The 22,814-nt window shown below is 51.8% G+C and overlaps 11 protein-coding genes across 11 annotated transcripts; 7 read left to right on the top strand and 4 right to left on the bottom strand.

Moving 5' to 3' along the window:
- Window positions 1–389: 389 nt before the first annotated feature.
- UHO2_06726 (related to CGI121 - component of the EKC/KEOPS complex) lies at window positions 390–1,257 on the top strand (the record flags this gene model as incomplete). The annotated part of the gene is made up of 2 exons (XM_041558895.1): window positions 390–788; window positions 865–1,257. 2 exons carry the CDS (start codon window positions 390–392, stop codon window positions 1,255–1,257), a joined length of 792 nt encoding a protein of 263 aa, XP_041414829.1.
- Window positions 1,258–1,374: 117 nt separating this feature from the next.
- On the bottom strand, window positions 1,375–2,097 carry UHO2_06725 (uncharacterized protein; the record flags this gene model as incomplete). The annotated part of the gene is made up of 4 exons (XM_041558894.1): window positions 1,375–1,441; window positions 1,541–1,570; window positions 1,835–1,903; window positions 2,018–2,097. 4 exons carry the CDS (start codon window positions 2,095–2,097, stop codon window positions 1,375–1,377), a joined length of 246 nt encoding a protein of 81 aa, XP_041414828.1.
- A 272-nt stretch (window positions 2,098–2,369) lies between these two features.
- On the top strand, window positions 2,370–2,829 carry UHO2_06724 (uncharacterized protein; the record flags this gene model as incomplete). The annotated part of the gene is made up of 2 exons (XM_041558893.1): window positions 2,370–2,445; window positions 2,531–2,829. The coding sequence occupies 2 exons, from the start codon at window positions 2,370–2,372 to the stop codon at window positions 2,827–2,829; spliced, it is 375 nt and encodes a 124-aa protein (XP_041414827.1).
- Window positions 2,830–3,057: 228 nt separating this feature from the next.
- Window positions 3,058–5,490, bottom strand: UHO2_06723 (uncharacterized protein; the record flags this gene model as incomplete). The annotated part of the gene is made up of 1 exon (XM_041558892.1): window positions 3,058–5,490. The coding sequence occupies one exon, from the start codon at window positions 5,488–5,490 to the stop codon at window positions 3,058–3,060; it is 2,433 nt and encodes an 810-aa protein (XP_041414826.1).
- Window positions 5,491–5,742: 252 nt separating this feature from the next.
- Window positions 5,743–6,987, top strand: UHO2_06722 (related to TLG2 - member of the syntaxin family of t-SNAREs; the record flags this gene model as incomplete). The annotated part of the gene is made up of 1 exon (XM_041558891.1): window positions 5,743–6,987. The coding sequence occupies one exon, from the start codon at window positions 5,743–5,745 to the stop codon at window positions 6,985–6,987; it is 1,245 nt and encodes a 414-aa protein (XP_041414825.1).
- Window positions 6,988–7,108: 121 nt separating this feature from the next.
- Window positions 7,109–10,063, bottom strand: UHO2_06721 (uncharacterized protein; the record flags this gene model as incomplete). Its single annotated transcript, XM_041558890.1, has 1 exon — window positions 7,109–10,063. The coding sequence occupies one exon, from the start codon at window positions 10,061–10,063 to the stop codon at window positions 7,109–7,111; it is 2,955 nt and encodes a 984-aa protein (XP_041414824.1).
- An 820-nt stretch (window positions 10,064–10,883) lies between these two features.
- UHO2_06720 (uncharacterized protein) lies at window positions 10,884–12,701 on the top strand (the record flags this gene model as incomplete). Its single annotated transcript, XM_041558889.1, has 1 exon — window positions 10,884–12,701. One exon carries the CDS (start codon window positions 10,884–10,886, stop codon window positions 12,699–12,701), a length of 1,818 nt encoding a protein of 605 aa, XP_041414823.1.
- Window positions 12,702–12,951: 250 nt separating this feature from the next.
- UHO2_06719 (uncharacterized protein) lies at window positions 12,952–15,027 on the bottom strand (the record flags this gene model as incomplete). Its single annotated transcript, XM_041558888.1, has 1 exon — window positions 12,952–15,027. One exon carries the CDS (start codon window positions 15,025–15,027, stop codon window positions 12,952–12,954), a length of 2,076 nt encoding a protein of 691 aa, XP_041414822.1.
- Window positions 15,028–15,693: 666 nt separating this feature from the next.
- Window positions 15,694–19,032, top strand: UHO2_06718 (uncharacterized protein; the record flags this gene model as incomplete). The annotated part of the gene is made up of 1 exon (XM_041558887.1): window positions 15,694–19,032. One exon carries the CDS (start codon window positions 15,694–15,696, stop codon window positions 19,030–19,032), a length of 3,339 nt encoding a protein of 1,112 aa, XP_041414821.1.
- Window positions 19,033–19,548: 516 nt separating this feature from the next.
- On the top strand, window positions 19,549–20,858 carry UHO2_06717 (uncharacterized protein; the record flags this gene model as incomplete). The annotated part of the gene is made up of 4 exons (XM_041558886.1): window positions 19,549–20,092; window positions 20,151–20,487; window positions 20,531–20,630; window positions 20,688–20,858. The coding sequence occupies 4 exons, from the start codon at window positions 19,549–19,551 to the stop codon at window positions 20,856–20,858; spliced, it is 1,152 nt and encodes a 383-aa protein (XP_041414820.1).
- A 782-nt stretch (window positions 20,859–21,640) lies between these two features.
- UHO2_06716 (uncharacterized protein) lies at window positions 21,641–22,123 on the top strand (the record flags this gene model as incomplete). Its single annotated transcript, XM_041558885.1, has 1 exon — window positions 21,641–22,123. The coding sequence occupies one exon, from the start codon at window positions 21,641–21,643 to the stop codon at window positions 22,121–22,123; it is 483 nt and encodes a 160-aa protein (XP_041414819.1).
- Between the last annotated feature and the right edge of the window lie 691 nt (window positions 22,124–22,814).

Genomic DNA, 22,814 nt, shown 5'->3' with positions numbered 1-22,814 from the left:
AGAGGAGAGGCAGAAAGGACCCTGAATCAGTTGAACCCTGGGCCAAGTAGTTGCCGAAGGAAGCGATCCGATCTGATGATGCATGCTGACATAAACACAATCGGCGATCAGATGAGATCGATTTGTCTAGAGATCGGGTGCAACGTAGTCCCGCTCGTTGTCAGGGCGTCAGTGTGAGATCGTACTCAAAGTCACATATTTAGGCTTTATTTCTTTTTTCTTTTTTCTCGGAATACGGGACTTTTCTCGTTTGCAGCTTCGCCTTTTTGTCTTGCTTGTTGCTCATCATCATTCACATGCTTCTCCATCGAACTTGCCACAACAAACATTCTGCGATACTTGCACAGTACCGTCCATCAACCACAGACTGCCATCTTGAGCCAGCGACAATGGAATCGATCTCCCTAACCCGCACCCTCCCTCCTCCACTACAACAAGTCCATCTAGCTCATTTCTCCAATCTCGATCCCGCTTCTCAATCCTCCTCTATCATCCGTCGCATTATATCCGCATCCCAACTGCCCACATCCACCTCTAGCGGTGCTACACAATCCGAAGTTGAAGCAGCAGATCTCGAACGCTCCAAACTAGACTTTGCCTTTCTCGACCCCACAAAACTCTGCTCTAAACAACACGTCCTCAGCGCAGTCACTCAAGCAGCGATAGTATGTGCTAGAAGTTACGATGCCGAAAGCGGCAAGTTCAAGGCGGGAGAAGCAAGTGCAGGCGGAATGAAGAGTAAGACGCCGCATTCGGAGCTCATTTATATGCTTAATCCTGGTAATAATGTAAGTCTTTCCCACTCTCCTTACGATATAGCCGCAGTATAGAAATCGCACTGATGTCATTTGTCTGTGTATATAGGTTGGAGAGTCGTTGAAACGATTCGGTCTGTCGCCGAAGTCAAGCTCTTTGCTCCTCGTCAAGTTTTCATCCTCCTCGGCGGACAAAGAGGAAATCTTAAAGCGCATGCTGGACGTCGTTTCGCCAGCAAACCTCACAACACCACCAGAGAACACACAGGTGGATATCGATCAGCCTATTCGTTTCGGCCGCTACCTTCCCGCATCAGATAGACAGGAAAAGGGGATAGAGGAAGTGACAGATTGGAAAGACCTCAACAAGATCTACAAGCTTCAAATACCTACCAACCTACTCAACGATGCAAAAGCTAAGAGGGATAAGGGAGAGAGATGGCAAGGCCTGTACGAAGAAATTGTCTGTACTAGTGTTGCGATGAAACTCGTTGCTGCGTAAAACCCCTTTTAGAATGGACTAAAAGACCAAACCAAACCAATTGCACTGGTGGCGGGCCTAGTATTGCTTTACAAGGTTGTCAACATAGTGTGTGTGATTGGACAAGGGGGAGGTGGTTTAGTCGTCACCAGCTTCGGCCTTGGCTTTCTTGAGTTGTGAGAGTTCGCGTTGTCTTCGGATGAAGCTACAACAAAGGAGAGGCAACAGATAGTTATGCAAGGTCAGCATTCAGACTTGAGCCATCAGGATTTCGAGCAACTGAGGGTGGGTGTCGGATGCTTACTCGTCATATTGGCACTTTTCGTATATGTGGCTGTAATCGCAGCAGTGGCAATCGGTCAAAGGAGGTCGAGTGTCAGTATGCCTAATCTGTGTGTCGGTGCAGTAGTTATGCTTGTCTTGCGGAACATATCCCGCTCGCCGGTAGCGTTGGCTCCAGCTTCGTGCTTAGCGGTACCAGCGTTGTACTTATGTCCGCCTCTCTCGGCGCGTGAGTAAATACGAAGATCGGCTTGGTTGTTCGCAAAGACCAGCAAAGTTTGCCCGAAAGATATGGTGTGGGGAATCGAATGCTCACCGTTCATCCTCGCACTTCCAAGGAGCGTACAAAGTCTGTTTTCTGCATTTGTTGAGCGGGATCAAGAGTCTATCCCGCACAAAACGCCGCGACCATTGTGAATACGAAAGGCAAGAGTCGTCAGTACCATCATCTCCCTACCACCTCTTCCTGTCCTCCTTTCCTTCGGTTTAAGGAACATACGCAGAGCACTGGTCACGATAACCAAGAGGCAAACGAGCAGCGCTGCACTCCTCTACCGAAGCTGTGTGTGTGTCGGCCATCCTTGCTGTTATGTACCGGTAAGGTGTTGGTTGTGGAGAACAAGTGAATATCAGAGATGAGATGTGGAGAGAGAGAGAGAGAGAGAGAGAGATTGGCCTTTCGCCTCGTCACGTGCAGAATTGAATTATTCCCGTGCGAATCAGCAGTACGAATCTAACATTGATGGAAATTGGGGAGCGATGACGCACGGAAACAACCGAAGTGACAAAGGAACCCTCGTACAAGAATTCACCTTACCCTCCAACACCATCACCCCTCGACGCTGTTCAAGATGTTGCGAACACTCATCCGCAGAGCACACGTACACAAGCCTGGCTTCAGATTCCCCGATAGAAAAGCTCCGAAAGGTAAGTCTCAACCCCCCTCTCTTCCCCTTGTCCTTTCCTCCCCCCTTACTAACACCCTCCTCATCCTCCTCGATGTGTCTTGCAGGAGAGCACGTACCACACCCACACCCAGCAGCACCCGAAAAGATCGCCTCTTCGTTCGACCACTTCCAAAAGGTCTTTGCTTCCGGTCCTCATTTCCACCCCGAGAAGCTCCAACAAGAATCATCACAGAGTAGTGCGGGAAGCAGCAAAGGTGGAAGCGGGTTGTTGGGGAACGTCGATATGAACGGTAGAGAGGTCGCGGAAGATATCCATTTGCTGCCGGAAAAGTTCTGGAGAACACCTGCGCTAACTTTCTCAGAGGAGGAGATGGAAGCTGTTATGGGCGGAGGTGCCCACTAGACACCATCGAGGGCTAATCACAGCAGGCACAAGCTTCTCCCAATGTAAGCTTTTGTTACACACTTTCAATTCGACCGGACCAGGCTGCTTGGTATGCATCGTACCGCATCTCGTTTCTTCTCACATTCAGCTTGATGCTGATCAGCTCAGACCCATCCCGGCATCACAAACTAAGAAAGCACAACAACAAACTTTGTCATTCCCCACCACCACAACCTACAGCCTCGCTCAACGCGCACGATTAACATCAATAGCCATCTCCTGTAAAGTCTTCAACCTCCTCCTCAACCTTTCCAACTCCTTCCCATCTCCTTTCCCCTTCTCCTTCTCCTTTCCCGGCCAAGTAGCTCTCCCACTAGGACTGATCATCTCTCTCACACAAAACGCAACCTCCCAAGCCCCTGCCCCTAATTTCCCATCTTTCCCTCTCCCATCCTTACCTTTTCTCCACAACAATCTCCTCACGAACCTAATGCTATCATGTTTCCCCAAGGTTTGCATCGTCGTCCATTCCCAATGGTGTAACTTATGCAACACTGCCGCTCTATGCGCACATGAGTTTCCAGCGAAGAATGTATAGGTTGGTCTTCCTTTTGCATCCTCCCCCTCTTCCCTCCACGTTTCCGTTTCTGAGCTGCGATCCGAATCTGAATCGTCCGAGTCATCAGAGGAAGAGGATTCAGACTCGGAGCCAGAGTTGGGCGGAAGGTCTCGTTTCAACGGTTCAATATTCCCCTGATTGTACCTTAACCCACTGAACGTAACCTTAAACGCCGGTTTCTGAGATCGTCGATGACAAACTCCACATCCTTGTTTCGCCAGCGTTCCGAACTGATCCAGCTCATCACTGAACATCCCCTCGAGTTCGATCTTGGGATACTGCATAAGATACCACTTGAACTGTCTCCTCATCGTCACACTCCCCACCGATTCCTCTATGGATCGCATCTTACTCTTCAGCGCCGCCCTTGCCCTCTCTAACCTTTGCCTATCTTGCAAACTTAACGAAGACCAAGTAAGCAACACTCGCGCTACAGCCCATTCTAACCAATCAAGACAAAGTTCGTCGATCCCTTTCCTCGCCCCAAGCGCCCCTAATCCATGCGCTGCAAGAACCGACCCGCCACCACCCGAAGCACCCTCTTGCGTAAGCTCAAAAACGGGAATAAGGCGAATACGCCCGTCGCTATCTCTCTGCCACCTACTGTGTCGGTTGTTGTTGGAAGCGACTGCTGATCTAGGCTGAGTCTGAGGTCTAGGAGCTGGAGAAGAAGATTCAAGTCCATCATCGTACTCGAATTGATCATCGCTCACGATAAAATCTTCACTATCACTACTACTATCCCCACTACTACTGCTGCTCGAACTGCTACTACTGCCACGGGAAACACTCTCCACCCTCTTCCCCCCACCCCTCTCCAACCTAGCTTTCCTCCTTGCTTGTGCGAACTTAGCCAGCTTATTCCTGTATTCCTCTTTATGGCTAGCGCCAGTCGAACGCGCAAAGGCATCTTCGTTGAGCTCCGAGCGAAGGTTCTTAACATCATCAGCGGCTGGTTTGACGTCGTTTTCGGTATCATGCTCGTGGATTTTGGATTTGGGTGTTTTGGCATCTTTCTTCCGCTTTTTAGCCTGTTGTTCGAGCTCAGCTTGCTTTCGTTTACGCGTCTCCTGTTTATCTTTCTTACGTTTGAGCCGCGCCTGGTCCGTCCACTCTTGGGACTTGATAGAGGGTCTTGTCGACGAGGTTGCTGGTTGTGGAGTAGAAGAGCGTGTACGAACTTGCCGTGCGGTACATGAGGGCTTAGCAATCCGATCACCGAGCGTGGGAGACTGCTTGATCCTCTGTCTCTCCACCACCCTTTCTGCCCGCCCACGAGTCCCATTCCGCAACCGATCCTCATAATTACTACGTTCGTCCTCAAAGAACAACGGATCATCCACTTCCATTCCCGCACCGCTCGTACTGCCGAGAAAGAGATCCTCCAACCCGCCATCATCCCTTGCTTCCTCCGCTAGCTCCAACACTGCTTCGCTCTGAGTTCTGCTTCCACTTGCCTGTGCTGGTGCTTGTTGAGTCGCTACCGGTGCTGGTCTGCTCCCCAACGCTTTCGCAGGCTGTACTGGAGTAGAACTGCTCTTTCTCTTCCTCGCCACAGTATCTAATGTCGCCTTGGGCCGAACGGCAACAATCCGGTTGGCATCAATTCCACTCGCCCTATCCAAATCCTCCTGGGCAAAGTGAAACGGATCCGCATCGCTCGGCACCTGTTCCACATGCCAAACAAACGAATCATCGTACTCTTTATGCTTCCTCTCTTTCCTCAAAGCTTCTTTATTCCTTGGTCTTACGAACATCAACTCATCCTCCTGCGACCGGAAATCTGGGGTAGGGATTTCGACCCAGCATTTTACCTGCGGCTTTGGGGTTCCATCCCATACTTGCAGTTCCTCAATCTCGATTGGGTTCAGGTTGAGTTCTAGGTCGGGATCGGAGGGTTCGGTCTTTACTGCTCTGCGCCGGGAGGTCTTCTTATTAGCGGTTGGGTTGGTGGCGGGAGCACAAGAAGAGGAAGGAGAGCGAGTGGAGCAGGGGGAGGAGGGGGAGGAGGGGGGTGCGATTGATGGCGATTTCGTTCTTTGCTTCTTCTTCGAGGGCATGATTCCCGCCGCTATAGGGTAGAGTTGGCTGCGGTGGCGGGAAGGATGATGGTGGTGAGCGCAGATGAAAGTGTTGAGATGGTGGAGAAAGTTGAAAAGAAAAGAAACACAACACTCCACATTCGAATTTCCGATTTCCGAGAAAATCTCGACACCCCTGCGCACAGACCATACACATCGTCCAGTTGCCTCCACTGCCACCTCCTTCCCCTCTTCCAGCCATCACAATCCAGCAGCACCAGCAGGATAAGAATGACGAGCTATCCAATAGCAGCCTCCTCCACCCCTCCGCCCTACGCTGCCTCAAGCACATCAATCCACTTGGGCCAAACGCGTTCGCGAACGCTCCTCTTCCTCTCATACCGAGACTCAGCCGGTCCTTCCACCTCTCGTTCTGGCAACCCCTCTTCCTCTTCATCCAACGTGTATTTCCAAGCTCCATACACCGATGACGATGATCCTCTCCACTCATCCTCCATGGACACTCACTCTGATGTCGAAACGCTTCTCCCCTCTACTTGTCGTCGTTCTCGCGAGGGTCATATATCACTCCCTCTCGACCCACCCTCGGAATTGGCGCCGAAATGGATGGAGGTGTCAGACAGCGTCGATTCGATCCTCACCACCATCCGACCTCGTATGGACCGCCTTTCGCGCTTGCATGAAAAACACTTGCGGCCAGGATTTGCAGATAAATCGTCGGAAGAAAAGCAGATTGAAGCACTAGCTTTAGAGATTACCAAGGACTTTCGACGGTGTTCTCGCCTCGTAGCCGGCCTGGCATCGTTTAGCCAGAAGCTAATAAGAGAAGCGAAGAAAAATCAGAGCCATGTAACAGTACGACAGATAGCTCTGGCACAAAACGTTCAAACAGCACTAGCAACGCGAGTACAAGACCTCTCTGGAGCTTTTCGCAAACAACAATCCCTATACCTAAAAAGAATGAAAGGTATGCAAGTACGAGATCGAGACATACGTGCTGCTCGTGGCCTCGCACCTCCCACAACCACCTCCAACATCACCTCGCTCTCCTTCAAAGATTCGGAATGGGCAGTGAGAGAAGACATACAACTCGCCACACTCTCCTCAACCTCCAAGTCGACATTGGAAAACACAAAGCTTTTAACAATCCAACAGGAACCATCACATCCAGATCTAGCAATTCAATATCGAACACAGGAAATAGTTCAAATAGCAAAAAGCATCCAGGATCTAGCAACCCTCTTCTCAGACCTCCAAACTCTCGTCATCGACCAGGGTACTCTGATGGACAGAATCGACTACAACGTAGAGTTGATCAGCACAGAGTTGAAAGGCGCCGTCGACGAGTTGCACGTTGCCACCAGCTACCAGAGAAGCAGTGCAAGGAGACAGTGTATTTTGTTCTTGGTGCTGTGTATTGCTGTGCTGGTGGCGATTATTGTTGTTAAGCCTTTTTGGAGGTTCTTGACTTCAGCGTCCGGGTCGGTGGGAGGAGACAAGGCGAAAACGGGGTAGCGGGGACGTGCAAGCAATGCAGGTGGTTGTGCAAATGATTTATTCCAAAGATTGTACGAGATACGCTTAGCAGATGTTTTGCAGAATGATTAAATGGATGAAGGTGTGTGCGAAACGGGCTTTAGACATCTTTGGGAGAGACATCATCTCGATCGTTAGCCACAACATCCGCCGCCTCATGCGCTTCCTCGTCCGCATGTGCATCCAATTGAGCTGCTTGACTAGGCTCGCTTGGTGGTGCTCCCGCACTCTCTGTCGCTGCTGCCGCTGCACCCTTCACAATCACGCCTGTTCCTTCCAGCATAACCTGTTCGATCTGCTGTTGGTCCAATCCAGCCGGATCAGCCGCCTTGCCAGCTGCTACAGGATCCTGCTTCTTACCCTTATCCGCACTGAACCCCATCTTTCCTTTCACATGATCCACTTCATGCTGCAAACCATCTTTCAAATGCTGATACGCTTCAGCAGCTGAAGACTGCATAGCACGCAGCGGAACTTGTTCAAACGCATGACGACCTGGCTCGGCCGCAAGAGATGCTTCTTGTGTCGCGTTGACCTCTTGCTTGTTGTGCGACACGGGATTGGGGGGTGCTTTGTGAATGTTCTCGGCCCATTCAAGCGTTTGTACGCTAGGAGGGTAGTTTTTGAACTCGGCGAGATTGCGGGGGAACTCGGCACAGTTGAAGTCCCATCCTTTCCTCCATCGTGCTTTTTCGCATCCTTGGAGGGTCCAGTCGGAGCCGTACGTCAATGGAGTGTATCGCACAAAGCCAGCTAGGACGACAATGGTGACAAGGACACCAGCAACAAGGCGGAAACGAGGTCGCAAGGTCGAAGTGGAAAAGTCAAAAACGACGGCAAGGATGAGAATCGAGAAGTAGAGCGCTGGCAGGTAGTGATGCAAAAATAGCTGACGGTGCATCAAGAAGAAAGGTAAGTAGTGCAGACCCCAAGCGAGAGTCAAGAAACCACAAGTCTGATCGTAGAATCGAATTCTGCTGTCCTTGAGATCGCCATATCCTCGTTGAGCTCGCAGCATGAGCAAGCCTCTGGAAGCGAGGTAGGCAAGCACAGAAAGGAAAGCACCCCACCATACGATCGGATTGCCGATGAGGTAGATCTGGCGATGATCCTTGGTCCAGAAGTTGATACCTCTCTTGAGCATGGGCCATGTCTGGGGTCGCGAGTCGTAAGCATGTCGATCAGTCAAGCCGGCGTTGGTCTGCCACATGACCTGCTGCAATTCCCAGAATCGTTCGAGGAAAGTAGGTGTGCGATAGTTGACCATTTCAACGCGCGTCTTAGGGTCAGAGGGCGAAACAAGAAGAGGATGGGTGTTGGTCTCGATGTACCAGAGCGAGTTGGGCATGGAGGGATTCTTGTTGCATGTAACCTCTTGCTGTCCAAAACCCCAATCTGGCAGAGTGACCTTGTGGGAGAAGAGGTAGCATCCCGTCAGAGTGTGTCTCAGGCGGAAGTGAGTGCGCAGCGAACGAACTCGAGTAGACGAGAGACGGTCGGTCTTGTCACCTTGTACAATCTCGAGGTGGAAGTTGTCGTTGGCATCACCGCCAAAGCCTTGAAAGCCATATGCAGTCACTTCGTTCTGGTAGTCGCTTTCGGTGACGGGAGGACGGTTTGTGTCGTGACTGTGAAGACGCTTGTCGGTAGTGGTGTGGATGAGACGAATCTCGATGCCGTGTGTGAGGTAGCGGATGGGGTGCTGGTGGAAGCGTGTGATCTCGTCCTCAGATCTCAGAGGGTGACCCTTGTCGTCCAGCTTGGGGGCGGGATCTTCGGGTCCTGGAGCTTTGACAATGACCCAGTCATTGTTGTCGTCCAAGTGAGGGTAGAGGGTGATTTGCTGTTGTTGACTTCCAGCAGGGTAGGTGGCCTTGTGGGAGTGGAGGTAGCCACCTTGAGTGTTGAGATGCTTGATTGTGACGGTAGAGCCGAGAGCGACGTCAGCATAAGTGTCGGCCATAGCGTGTCCGTGGAGGGTGTGTTGGAAGGCGCTGCTCATGAAGGGGTCGCCTTCACCGCTGCGCCAAAGAAGGCTGAGATGGATGGCGAAAGTGCAGAGGTAGACAAGAAGGGGCAAGCCGATGAGACAAACGGCACGAGCAGAAAAGTGGCGAACGAGAGTGCCCACTGGCTGTCGGACATCTCCGAGATGCTCCCAGAGCTGAGCAATGACCGAGACGCCGATGGTTGCAATAGTCAAGAGACCGACCCATTTGGAGCTTGCAACGGCACCCAAGCTGAGACCTGTGAGCGAAAGAAGAGCCCACCATGTTGGCGAGAAAGGAGCACGTTTCTCTTGGTTGCAAAAGGCAACCCAGAAGTAGAGGGTGAGTGCAGTGAAGAAGACAAGGACCGAGTCGAGCAAGATGAGTCGGCTCTGTGTGGTGAGAGCATTGTCAAAGAGGATAAAGATGGCGCCCAAGGTTGCTGTCGAGGCTCTCATCGAAAGACCACGAAGGGTGAGGTAGGCGAGAGGAACAGTTGCGACACCAAGAAGCGCGTTGACTGCTCGCATCATGAGATATGGTACGGGAGTGTGCTTGCCATGGAGATACTCTCGACCGATATCCTTAAAGTCGAAATCGCCGTTGAAGCCTGCTAACCATGCGGCGAGGGTGATGAGAAGCTTGGCGAGAGGAGGGTGTACATCCATGAAGAAACGACCCTGAATGTACTTGGAAGCAAAGCCGCCGAAATGAACCTCGTCGAAGACGACACTGGAGGGTTGGCCAAGTTTGTACATGCGAACCAGGAGTGCGACGAGGACCAAGGCAGCGATGATGCGATGTTCCTTCTTGGAGACGAGATTCGTAGCAGCGGCAGATGCGCCAGGCTGCGATCCAATACCGAGACCAAGACCAGTGCTGTGAGCGGTGGCGACTGATGGTGAGCAGAGCCTGCGCGCCGTCTTGCCTTTGATCGCATCGCTGCTACTGCTGTCTGCGCCAGGCTTGTAGAGCGATGGCTTTCCGGATTGATCCGGATATGGCAGTGCGGCATCTTGATGTCTCCTAGAGCGCACACTGGCCGCCGACTGTGCTAAGGAAGCCATCTTGACGAGTGATCGGAGGGTTATATGTTGCTGTGAGCAAGAGGAGGAAGAGGAGAAGAAGGAAGAGGAGGAGAAGGAAGAGGAGGAGGAGGAAGAGGAGGAGGAGGAAGAGGAGGAAGCGTGTCTCTCTCTTTTGTCGGATCAAGCGAACTTTATGATGGCTCTGGAGAGGAATCCCGATCTTGCATCACATCGGGCGACTTTAGCCTCGGTCAATTCGGCTAGAATAAGCTTCACCTCGCAGCCATTCGTCGGATCTCCTTGACTTGATCGGATGGGCCGAGGATTAGGAAGCGCTTGGCGATCCACTGTGACGGCCTCGCGGATGGGCCGAATTGACTACTCAGCATCCTCTCGGCCTGGCCGAAAGGCACTTTTTGCTTTCCCACGCCAAGCCAAACTGAGTTTGTAGTGGTCTCAATTCAAGCCGATGTTGATCAAGGTGGACCGATCCAAAGTGATTGCCACCCTCGGCTACTGTTGTTGATTTGGCAATTGAAAGATGAACGGCGACTTTGAATGTGAAATGCTCTTTGCCTCTTTGCCTTTTTGCCTCTTTGCCTTTTTGCCTCTTTGCCACTCTCCCTCTCTTCGCCCCTCTCTCCCTCTTTGGCCCTCTCTCCCTCTCTTCCTTTCCACCTTACAACATCATCCTAGCTCGCCATCCGCAAGACTCATAGCGGCGACGCTATCCTCGATTCCAAACTGCGGACCCTGCCCCTACGACATCGTATCCGCATCTGATTCACGCATGACAAACCCCCCCCTATGGTCTGATTGAGGATCCGAGCAGGAGTGTCTACGAAAGTGAATGGAAGCCATGTCGAACTCAAATCCGCGCTCTTTGCGAGCAGAGGCTTCCTCCTCATCCGCCGCAAGCTCCAAATCACCGGGCAGCCAAGGTCTCTCTATCGATGGCAACCTCATCAGCCTTGACACTGCTGCTGCCAGTGCTCTTTCAGACTACATCCGCACATCCATCAATGAGCCCATCAGCAGACCTTCCTCCGCTGCCAGTATGCGCATCCGCGTCGACAAGCTTTCCAGCGAAGCGATCAGCGGTCGCGCCCTCTACACTCATGTCCCAACCGGTTTCGAACAAGATCCATTGCTGCATCCTTACAACTCGGATGATCAACAGACAGGTGCTAGTCGCTCATCCTCCAAATCCCAACGCAAACGTGGCTACAGCAATGCCAACAGCAAGCCGTGTCACTCTGCGCATGATAGCGTCGCAGCCACCTTTGCCCGCAGAGGTGGCGCTCCTCCCTATTCCAGGCCCACACTCTACTCAACAGGGCGTCTCTTTGTCACACAGGCCACAGCCAACGTCCTCTCCTCTTTCTTCCTTTTCCTTGTTGTCTTGTGGGCCCTCTCCGTCCGCCTGCTAGCCGCAATCCCCAAGTTCTTCGCACCCACCATCAAAGAGCAAAAGGAATGGGACGATCCAAAGCGCTGGAGCAAAGAGAAGCTCGTCAAAGACGTTCGATACTATGCAGCCAGCTGTGGCTTCGAGATCATCAACGAAACAGTACAGACACAAGACGGATATTACCTCAGAATCAACCGTATCATTGACCCACAAACCACTCACAAAAAGCACTCGGACGGTCGCCGTGGCTTCCCTGTCCTCATCATGCACGGTCTCTTCCAGTCCAGTGGCTCCTTTGTCACTTCCGAAGAACGCTCGCTTCCCTTCTGGCTCGCTCGTCACGGCGGCTACCAAGTCTTCCTAGGCAACAACCGCGGTGTATTTGACATGGGTCATCGCACCTACAAGCGCAGCGATCCACGTTTCTGGGACTACAACATTCGCGAACTCGCCATCTATGATCTTCCCGCTATGATCGACTACATTTGCAAAGAGACCGGCTACGACCGCATCGCTTACATTGGTCACTCACAGGGCAACGGAACCATGTTCATCTCGCTCTCCAAAGGAATGCTTCCCGAGCTAGGCAATAAGTTGACCTATTTCGGCGCACTTGCTCCTGCTGTCTATGCAGGTCCTCTCACCTCCTGCTTCCCCTTCACAACACTCGGCCAGCTTGAGTGGCCTAAGTGGAAACGATTCTTCGGAGTACTCGACTTCATTCCGCTCATGAAGATCTCTTACGACTGCACCCCCGCTTATCCTTACGCTCTCCTCGGATACCAGATGTTCGCCTTCCTCTTTGCATGGACCGATGCAAACTGGCTCCTCCGACGAAAAGCTAAAATGTTCCGATTCACTCCGCAGCCCGTCTCTTCAGCATCTATCTACTGGTGGGCTGGTAAAGACGGTTTCGCTTCCCGAGGTTGCGTCTTGGACCCCAGCTTGGATCAGTGGTGGGATGAAAACTTCCCCCCTCTCTCCATCTTTTCGGGCGGAATGGACTTTTTGGTGCTGGCAGATCCATTGATCGAGAGGATCCAACAGAGGGAGAAGCATGTGAAGCTCTTAAGATTCAAGAGGCAAGATGAGGCGGAGCATTGTGATCATTTTTGGGCGGCGGATGCGGTGGAATGGTGCTTTGAGGATATTTTGGAGGATATCGAGAGGACTAGGACTAGGTATCCGGAGGAATTGGACGAGGAGCGCAACCAGAACCAGAATCGAGGTGCCGAGGCCAACGGACAGGAGTTGATGGATCTTTAGACTCGGCTTAGACATGATTGTACACATTAGAAACTATACACGTTATACACCCGGTCTCTTGTTTGTTTGTGTGTTTTTTTTTTTTTTTTTTTTTTTTAGGCTGTGCTGCAGTGATTGATTCAGTTCAAACCAAGGGCGGCAACGGGGGATAGTGTAGAATGAGCTGGGATGGAGTTGCATTGAAATGCTAGATAACGTTGCTTTGTTGCATGCGCACTGCAACAGTTGCTTGCTCTCAACATTAACGACCTCAATCAGAATCAGAATCGCTATCACTATCACTATCAGAACGACGATCATCATCCTGCTTGAGATCATCATCGGTTCCACTCTCCTCCTCATCACTCTCCTCGGCACCCCTGGTGCTGGGTTTAACCTTCTGACCCTTCATGAGTGCCATTTGACCGGCCAGACTATCCTCCTCAGGTTCACTAATTTCATCCTCACCTTCATCCTCCAAAACACTAGCATCGTCCACCTTCAACTTGACCATCCTCGAAGCATCCGATCCCAAGTAACTATCCGACTTTAGGATCGCTTGGAAAGTGTATAACCCGGCCTGGGGGGGAGCTTGGAATTGAACCGAATAGGTTCGGATCGAGTCTGGTCCGATATCCGAGACCTTTGTAGGTTGGACGATGACTCGGTCTAGTTTTTGGTCTCCGATTAGAACCCACCAGCATGGCTTGCGTTCGTCCCAGAAGTATGGGGCTCGGGCGAAACCGATGGCTTGCTTACCCTCGTCCTTTTCCTCCTCCGTGTTTGCGGCGGATTTCTTAGAAGTGCGGGTGGGAAGAATGTCTTGGTCGGGACGAACAGAGCTTTCGTCATCCATCCGTTTCGCATCCAATCTCCTCCCATCTCTTAGGAGCGATCCGTCTTTCTTAGGTGGAAGCAAGCGAAGTTTGACGATAAACTGAACGATAGCACCCGTCGTAACCAATCGTTCGCCGGAAACCTTGAAGAATGCATCAACAAGCTCCAATCGAGGCCAAATGGAAGTGACGGAAATCATTTCTTCGTACTGCTTGGATCCAATGCCGGCGTTGGTGAGCACGGATTTACGTTCTGCATCGGGCATCTTCCAAAAGCCCTGGATACCGAGCTTGGCTAGGCTGTTCGAGTCTTGAAGCTTCTTGATCAATTCCGGCGTCATATGCGGCAGCTGGAGCAACTCGGCAGAGGATAGGTCTTGCAGGGGTACAGCTTGAACCATACACTGCGTAACCTGCATCAACAGCAGTGTAGTTTGCAACCAGTTGTGCGCCAGACTAATGGATAGCATTCCATTCAACAGCTGAACTGCTTTCGCCGCATACTTCAACTTGTCCTGTTCCAACCTCTTGTTGCCACTCTCAATCCTCAACGTATGAGCGTAGAGCAGCAACAAAGCCTTACGAATAGACGCGTTACGGAAAGAATCGATCAAGTGCCATTCCGGACCAAATCCTGCCAGCTTGGCTCTGATCTTTGGCTCCAAGGCCGCCAGCGCTGTTTCATCCCTATGCTTCTCCTCGGCCTTATCGAGCTTCGCATCACTAAACTCATCCGAAATGGCAAGGAGAGCAAAGATACGAGAAGCATTGGTATCATCCCTCAAATGCTGGAAATAGGTCTGTGCAGTATCGTTGACAATGCCATCCTTTGTCTTGCTCCTCGAGCCATACCACCATCTTGCGACCAAAAACGGCAGTGCTACACCAAACACAACAGCATACATGCCCAATACGTAGATATTGTTCTGACTTTCAATCACCCACCTGGGCAATGCAATGCCCATCGACATTTCCTGTTTGCCATCTGGGTGACCGTACAGCTCGAAATTCTTACGGATCGTTTCGTCTGTAAGGGCTTTGTAAGCTTTGGTGAGCTCGATGTAGTGGCCTTCGACTTGCTCTTTGGTTTGGCCTTCAGCGAGGACGAGTTTGTCCGGGTGGAACTTCACCGAGAGACGCTTGTAGTGTTTCTTGATTTCCTTTTCGGTTGCCGAGGCAGCGATGCCGAGGATTTGGAAAGGGTCGTAGACCGCATGGGAGGAGTTGGCGGCGGTGTTGAGGATGGCTTGGAAGAGATAAGCGACGATTCCCCAACCGGCGAGGACCAAAACGGCTTTCGAGGAGATCTGAGGGTTGAGGAGCGAACGCTTTTTGCCGGCACGGATCAAGTCGATTTTCTGCCCGCGCGCATCCCACGAACCCTTCTTGGAGGAGGAGGAGCGGGAAGATGCAAGGAGAGAGTATGTGAGTGGGACTAGAAGGAGAAGAAGGAAAGTGAGGACAAAGGTAAGGAATTGTCCTCCTTCCTCGTCGTACTTGTACTCGGCCATAGCGGTGGCAGAGAGAAGCTGCTAGCAGCGCAGCCAAGAGTCCTCTAAAGGTGGTGGTTTGCACGATCCTGCTGTTAGCACAAGCGAAGCAGCAAAGGGGGTTTCGGTGGTGTCTTGAGGGTGATGATGATGATGATGATGATGATGATGATGATGAGGAAGAGAACGAGGTTGGTACGAGGCTCGTGCTCAAGAAAGTGTCGGCGTGGAAGCAAATAAATCTTGGAATTAATTGAATTTGAGAGAGTGAGCTGGAAGGTCTCCCGAAATTCAAATCTCTTTCAATTCCAATTCCAATTTCAATTCAATTAGGAATTCGGAATGTGAAAGCATCGGGTGAGAATCGGGTCCAGGCATCTTGGCGATCTGAAGCATCGGGCGAGAACCCGGGTTCTGCTCTGAGAATGCTATTGGCTGACGCGTCGTGTTTCTTTGTCTCCGCGTATGCTCAAATTCAAGAAAGTGCACTATACGTGCGAGAGAAACTCTCTCCTTTACTCGACCAATCATCATCATCGTCAATGGCTCAGTCGCAGCTATCCTCACGCTCATCATCATCTCTACTATAATATACCCCTGCAACTCGTTCGGTGCAATTGGTCAGTGTGCGCTCTTGCCGCCCTCGCCTTCACCTTGAACCCAACCCAACCCAACCCAACCCCCATCATGAGCTGCAACACCGCCAACGACGATCAAGACAATCGCGATCCCCGTTCCACCTCCACTCCTCGTCTCTCTGCCGTCGACGGAGACGCTACCAGCTTGTTCGAATACATCATCCGCGACAAAGTATGGGGTGCCAATTTGGATCCTCCCGAATCAGCTAAAAACGTCATCAAACCATGGCATGAACGTCTCTCCGCCGACCCCTCCACTCAGTCCAATGTCGATGATCAGCTCGCCATCACCGTTCCTTTCACCTGTCCTGTTCGGTTGAAGTCGATGTTGATCAATACGGGCACTGGCGACTTTGCTCCCACACGATGCCGCGCTTTCGTCAACCGACCGGATGGCATCGATTTCGATCAAGTGGAGCAGGCTACAGCAGACGATCATCCGGCCAACCTCTCGCCTCGTGCTAGTGCAGCTACACTGGGAGGAGTAGCAAGTGGAAGGGCGCAGGCCGACTTTGCCTTGTTGAGCGGCCAGCAAGGTGTGGTTGAGTATCCAGTCAGCGTGGCACGCTTCTCGCACACCAACAGCATCACTATCGTCCTTTCCCACTCGAACGCTACGACATTGTCGCGCTTCTTCTACCTAGGTTTCAGAGGCACCGCACTCCTACCCAAAACCGAGCCGGCAGAGAGACTCGACATCCGTGCTGCCAACTCAGCCGATCGTCCTGTCGATGCGTTGCGTGAGAAACGCGGTGCGAGCCAAGGACTGGCTGGTGGTAGTAACAGAGGAACGCCGACGCGGTCAACCCGCTATGTTGTCAGCGACCACGAAGCGGCTCACCGTATTGCACGCATGGCCGAAGGTGGAGAGAGCACTCCACGTCGATCACCAAGGAGTAAAACAACTTCCACATCCTCGGCAGCTCAGCAGACCGAATCACCGACGACTACACCGCCGCGCAAACGCAAAGCGCCGCCTTCTCAACCAGACGATGCGGACGACACCAAGACTACACCTCATGCTTCTCGCAGTCCAGCCAAAACGCGCACTCCTGCTGCCAATCCGACTACTACTTCGCCCACACCTCGAACTGCGCCGCAAACACGTCACCGGCCATCCGCAACAGCCGATGCTCAGTCTTCTTCGCAAGGTCAATCCCAAGCAACATCATCTTCGTCAGCAGCAGCAAGTGACCCTTCACGTCGCAGATCACTTTCACAGCCACCTCCCAACGATGTTCTGATGCGACAACTCCAAGCGAGCTCCATGACTCCCTCTGTCAAGTATGCTGCTGCTCAACGTCAGACCCGCACTCCATCCCAAACCGCTTCGGCTTCGACCATAACTCCTGGCCGACGCATCCTTGGTACACCAAGACGCACCGTCCCTGGCTCAGCCTCAGCCTCTGCTAGCAACCCTTTCACCGGCGGCACCGCAGGTCCATCCACATCAAACCACCAACAACAAGGCATGCAAACCCCAGCAACCGACAAAAGACGTAAACGCAACGATGCGCTCCTCGCCAGTGCTCAACGTTCCCGCGAACGCCGTTCTGCCTCCCGCAAATCCCTCCTCTGGGGCGGTATCGGTGGATGGGCAGGTGGTAGGGAAGAATCTCCCATGGATTTGCTGCGTCGACTTGCACGTGCACCCGGCTTCATCGCCCCACCTACTCCCTCAGAGGACTCAATTGCTATGCCTCCTCCTACCGCTCGTCCAGGCCGAACGAGCACTGCGAGTAGCACCGCCGATGCTTCCACCTCCCGCAACACTCGCGGTGCAAGGGACAGCGCAGCTAGCAGCGCCTCCCGCGCAACAATGCTCGTTCCTGGTGAATCCGTTCCTGGCGATCTCACACGCGACTCTAACCTTTCTGATTCGCTCAACGACCACAATGATTCACTAGTGTCGCACACTGGAGATGAGAGTGTCGACGATCGTTCACCTTCACGCCTTTCTGATATTGGAGTTCCTCGTCGTGCGTCTGGTGTCGGTTTAGTGAGGGGTGGCATTTTCGCTGCGATGGCAGACCGGCCTAAAACCTCTCGCATTTCCACCGGCTCTCGAGTGTCATTTGCGGATCACGCAATCTCTCCCGATTCGATGCGGTTTGATGATGTGTCCAGTCGACGAGAAGATGAGTTGGAACGCTCTCTTCAGGGTCAGCAATCTGGTTTTATCTCTGCTTCGGGAATCGATCTTGCAACAGCAAAAGCTATCAGGCGATTGGACGATTTAACGAGGCAAAGTTTCTTTAGCCAAGATGGACAGCTCCAGTTCGACGACGACGAGGAAGAGGATGAATCGGTTTTGGAACAAACAAGAAAAAGTACCGGTCGAAGCATGTCTGAACCACTCGACGGTGGTGAGTCATCTGTTGTTATGCACAATGATCTGATGCCAGAAGCACAGAGTGAAGAAGAAGAAGAGGTTTCTGATTCACTGCCACTCGATCCTGCCGCCGCCGCCGCCGCAGCCTCCGATGATGGCGAAGAAGAACTCGCACGTCGCATACCAGCAGATGATTCACGCAATGTCTCCGACCTCCGTGACACATCTCTCCCTACCGCTGGCGACATTAATGACGATAGCCATGTATCGCGTGTTAGTTTCGCAGAACAAGACCAAGTATCGTTTCAACCAGACGATCCCTACTCCTCCTCTGAAGGAGAACAATACGGTCTCGACAACGACGAGGAAGAATCCGATATCGAAAACCAAGATCCCTCTGCCCGACGTCTTGATCTGCTCGACCCGAAAGATCTTACTTCTCTACTCAAACGTCGAATCGTAAAGAAGCGAAAATCTCGAATCTCGCCTATCACAGGAAACCCGTTGCCTCCCCTACCAACTTCCGTAATGAGAGATATATTTTCTTCTTTCCTCACACCCTCTACCTCGACCCCCTCGCTACTCTCCCCTTCCAGTTCCGGACCAAAAAAAGCGAAACTGGATAGCTCGGTGATAGATGAGCTGGATAGTGCGGTGCATGATTTCTTCGCAGACTTGACTTCCTCCCTTCTCTCCCAATCCAAAACCCGCACAGCAAGAAAAAGCGGTGAGGGGGGTACGATCACAGAAGCTGACGTGGTAGCAGTACTTAAAAGGCAGGGTAGGGTGACACAGAGAATGGACGCTAGCAGTTTAGCACATAAGATGTTGCCAAGAGAATTGACAGATCAAATGGAGCTGGGCAGATGGGCAAAAACGGGAGCCGTACAGACTACACTTGGGTTCGGTGGGTCGGGTGGTGCCAGACAAGGGGGAAAAGCAGGGAGGAAAGGTGCGGATAGCAGTGTGGGGACTACTGCTGCTAGTAGTGTGATGCTTGATAATGAGGATAGTGGCAGCTTTAGTACGAGTGGCAGTGGCAGTGGCAGTTCGTAAATTGTCTTCTTCGTTCAGTGGTACTGTAATGCAACCTTGCTTTATTTCGTTATTGAGTGTTGTCTGCTGGAACGTTGTTGTGAAAGCCGTGTGCAATTGTTGCAAAGTTATGGTTGAGATGAATGGAAGATGGAGGAACCCCCATTTGACATCAGCACAAGCACAAACAGAGACCCACCGAATCTCCAAAGTTTTCACCCCGCTGAATAAAATCGACGCCATCCATCGCCATCACCGTGGAACGTGACACAACCTGTTGTGGGAGCCTCTATCGTGAGATTGGGAACCGTTGCCAATGGGTCGTGCATATTCCCCACCACCACCCTTCCCACTGAATGAAACGCCGACTCAAACCCATCGGACACCACCTTTCGCACCGAGCAAGCCCTCTCTACTCGTATCACCTATCGAAAATGCATATAAACGCCCCCCTCTTCAACCCCCTACCGCTCTTCTTTTTTCACTAACTCTTCACTTCTTCTAACAAACTCGACCTGGAGTTGAGTCTTTTTTACAATGTTTCCCAATTCTCTTCTTTTTGCTTTCGTAGCCACTTGCCTCTTCCTCGCCAATGTTGGTGCTGAAGCTGGTTCCGCACCCAACCGTCCTGATGGGTTCGATTCTTACCCCTCTGACCACTTTCGCAAGGCCAGAATGGACAAGAGGTACATCCCTCACTCAGTCTTCCAGGGTTATCAAGCCAAAGCAAAGCGTGATGGAAGAGTGTTTGTAAGACGTAGCGATGATGAGTACGGAGGATCACGCCCAGAGTTCCAGCCAGCCGAGTTTGAAAAGCGTAGCGTTGGTGAGGATGCCGATGATGGAATCGGTGGTCATTGGTCGATTGCGAAACGTAACGATGAAGATGATGGCGACAAGGGGCTTTTTAACGCTTTGAACAAGAGGAGCCTTCCCCCCACTGCCGCCGCCAACCTAGAGAAACGCGCCCCTCAGGAGATAAGCAAGCCAATTCGAACGGTCGGAACGGTTCAAAAGGCCCAGCAACCTACCCCCAGCAAGTATTCCCAGGGCCCCGACCTCGTTGGCCCAACCTACCAGCGTATGTTCTTTCACGACTTTATTTATAACTATGGAAAGATTACTGGGGCCACCGGCAGTTCCGGCCAGTGACTATCGCTCTAACATGTCCGCCAACTTCGCTCACCGTCGCCACTCATCACCACCCACCAACGCTACTCAGATCCACGTCAACACCCCCTTTGCGCATATTGCCACAGCGTGCAACCATACGTGTCACTTCATTCACATTGGCACACACTCAATACAGTCGAGACATACCTGGCATTGCTTTGTACTTAGTCGTCTTCTAAACACAACAATTGCTATCCGCTTTGCCGCTCCTCGCTTGTGTATTCCTCAACTTTACCAAGCGGCTCCATCGTCGATCACCATTGCTTCCTTGCTCTCCACCACTCCGGCTGACAGGTTTCCTCGGTATCTTCTCGCTCTGATCTTCTCCTAATGACGGAATCTTTAGGCAGGGTGGCGATTCTAGTTTTTCCTCGGTTCAAGAGTTTATCAACCAAGCCCAAAAGACCACCAAGTGCACTTGGCTTTCCCCTGCCGATGTTCACTGTGTAGAGTAAGGTGGGAAGGAGGATATGGACGCCGAGGATACGACTTGGTGGCAACAGGCTTTCTGCAAGCGTTGTTCCGACGCCGGTGGAACCAACAAGGGTGAATTTGCCGGTCCGAAGGCTCGGGATCAGGATAATGATACCACTGTGCCTGGTTTGAGTGAACGTGCAAAGCCGAAGGTGGGAGAAGGTCCAGGCTCCTCGGACCGTCTCCGGCGGCAAGCCTAAGCAAGCTGATGGTGGTCTTGTCTAAGCGCAGTTCTTGGTTTTGTGATTCGGTTTTATCGTCGTTCGAATGCTCCTCTCTATTTCTCTCTTCTTTCCCTCGCTTCATTTCGTGTTGATCATGGCTTCAATCCATGTTCATTTTGATCCCACATCATACAAAACCATCATCGCATGGCGTTGTGAAGGCTTGTGCATCAAAGAGTGTCTGGAACGGGGTCGATCGGGTGTCAACACGCATCATACTCCCCCGACTGCTGCAATTCACAGAAACAAGGATCTCTCGAATTCGATTTCGAACAAGGTTGCTAGACTGACATTCAGGCTCGTACGATACAGGGCCGTTCGAACGAGCGCATATTAGGCATTGATATCGATCGCTTGACTTGCACAACGAAGGGCAGTACTGTGTTGGTGTGGGAAAAGGTTTTGAGGACCCTTTGTTTGAAAGAAGGGATACCTGAATCAACGCCATTCATTGCCATCGCCGTGGGTCATGACAAAACCTGTTGTTCGAGCCTCTATTGTGAGATTGGGAACCATTGCCAATGGGTCGCGCATATTAACCAACCTTCCCCCCACCAACCTTCCCACTGAATGAAACGCCGACTCAAACCCATCGGACGCCACCCCTTTCGCACCGAGCAAGCCCTCTCTTCTCTACTCGTAACACCTATCGAAAATGCATATAAACGCCTAACCCTCACGCCCGCTATCGCTCTCCTTTTTCCACTAACTCTTCACTTCTTCTAACAAACTCGACCTGGAGTTGAGTCTTTTTTACAATGTTTCCCAATTCTCTTCTTTTTGCTTTCATAGCCACTTGCCTCTTCCTCGCCAATGTTGGTGTTGAAGCTAGTCTCGAAGCTACTGCAGGCGCCGACTTCCACACAAAACCAACGCCCATCACCGTGGCTTCCTCGCTCAGCGTCAGTCCGCATGGCACAAACCCATTCGGTATCTGCTCGCTCCCATTTGCTGAAGAAAATCAAGTCTTTAAACCGGCTACCGGTCCTGATGCTCTCCCGGTTCAAAAGTTTGTCACCGAAGCCCGAAAGAACGGCGCCGTTTGCCAGTGGTTTGTCCCTGACGATATGAAATGTGTAGAGCAAGGTGGAAAGGGGGATATGAGCGCCAGCGATGTGATTTGGTGGCAACAGGCATTCTGCAAGCGTTGTTCCGACGCTGGTGGAAAGAACGGAGAGGAATTCAACTGTCCGGATGATTCGGACAGTGCAGAGACGAAGGTGGAGGAGAAGAAGAAGTAGAAGGGGTTGGGGGAGGGGTGGGAGGGCTAGGCTCCTGCTGGCGGTAAGAGTAAGGATGCGTTTTAGGATGATGGAAAGATCGATGGTAGTGATAATCCTCCTCCTCGGACCGTCTCTGGTGACAAGACTAAGCAAGCTGATGCTGGTATTGTCTAAGCGCAGTTCTTCTTGGTTTTGTGATTCGGTTTTGTCGTTGTTCGAATGCTCCTCTCTATTTCTCTCTTCTTTCCCTCGCTTCATTTCTTGTTGATCATGGTTTCAATCCATGTTCATTTTGATCCCACATCATACAAAACCATCATCGCATGGCGTTGTGAAGGATTGTGCATCAAAGTGTGTCTGGAAGGTGGTGTCAACATGCATCATACTCCCCCGACTGCTGCAATTCACAGAAACAAGGATCTCTCGAATTCGATTTCGAACAAGGTTGCTAGACTGACATTCAGGCTCGTACGATACAGGGCCGTTCGAACGAGCGCATATTAGGCATTGATATCGATCGCTTGACTTGCACAACGAAGGGCAGTACTGTGTTGGTGTGGGAAAAGGTTTTGAGGACCCTTTGTTTGAGAGAAGGGAGGTCTCCTTTTCGCATCGCGGTCTGCAGGCCTGTTTTTCTTCTGCGAATTGCCAAGTGGCGGCTGGAAAAGTTGAAAAAAGTATTTCTTCACGCTTCCACGCCTTTGTGAAC

This window comes from Ustilago hordei (genome assembly GCF_900519145.1).
Source record: "Ustilago hordei strain Uho2 genome assembly, contig: UHO2_contig_20, whole genome shotgun sequence".
NCBI lineage: Eukaryota > Fungi > Basidiomycota > Ustilaginomycetes > Ustilaginales > Ustilaginaceae > Ustilago > Ustilago hordei.
Note: the sequence above shows the minus strand (reverse complement) of the source record. Positions and strands in the feature narration are given on the sequence as shown.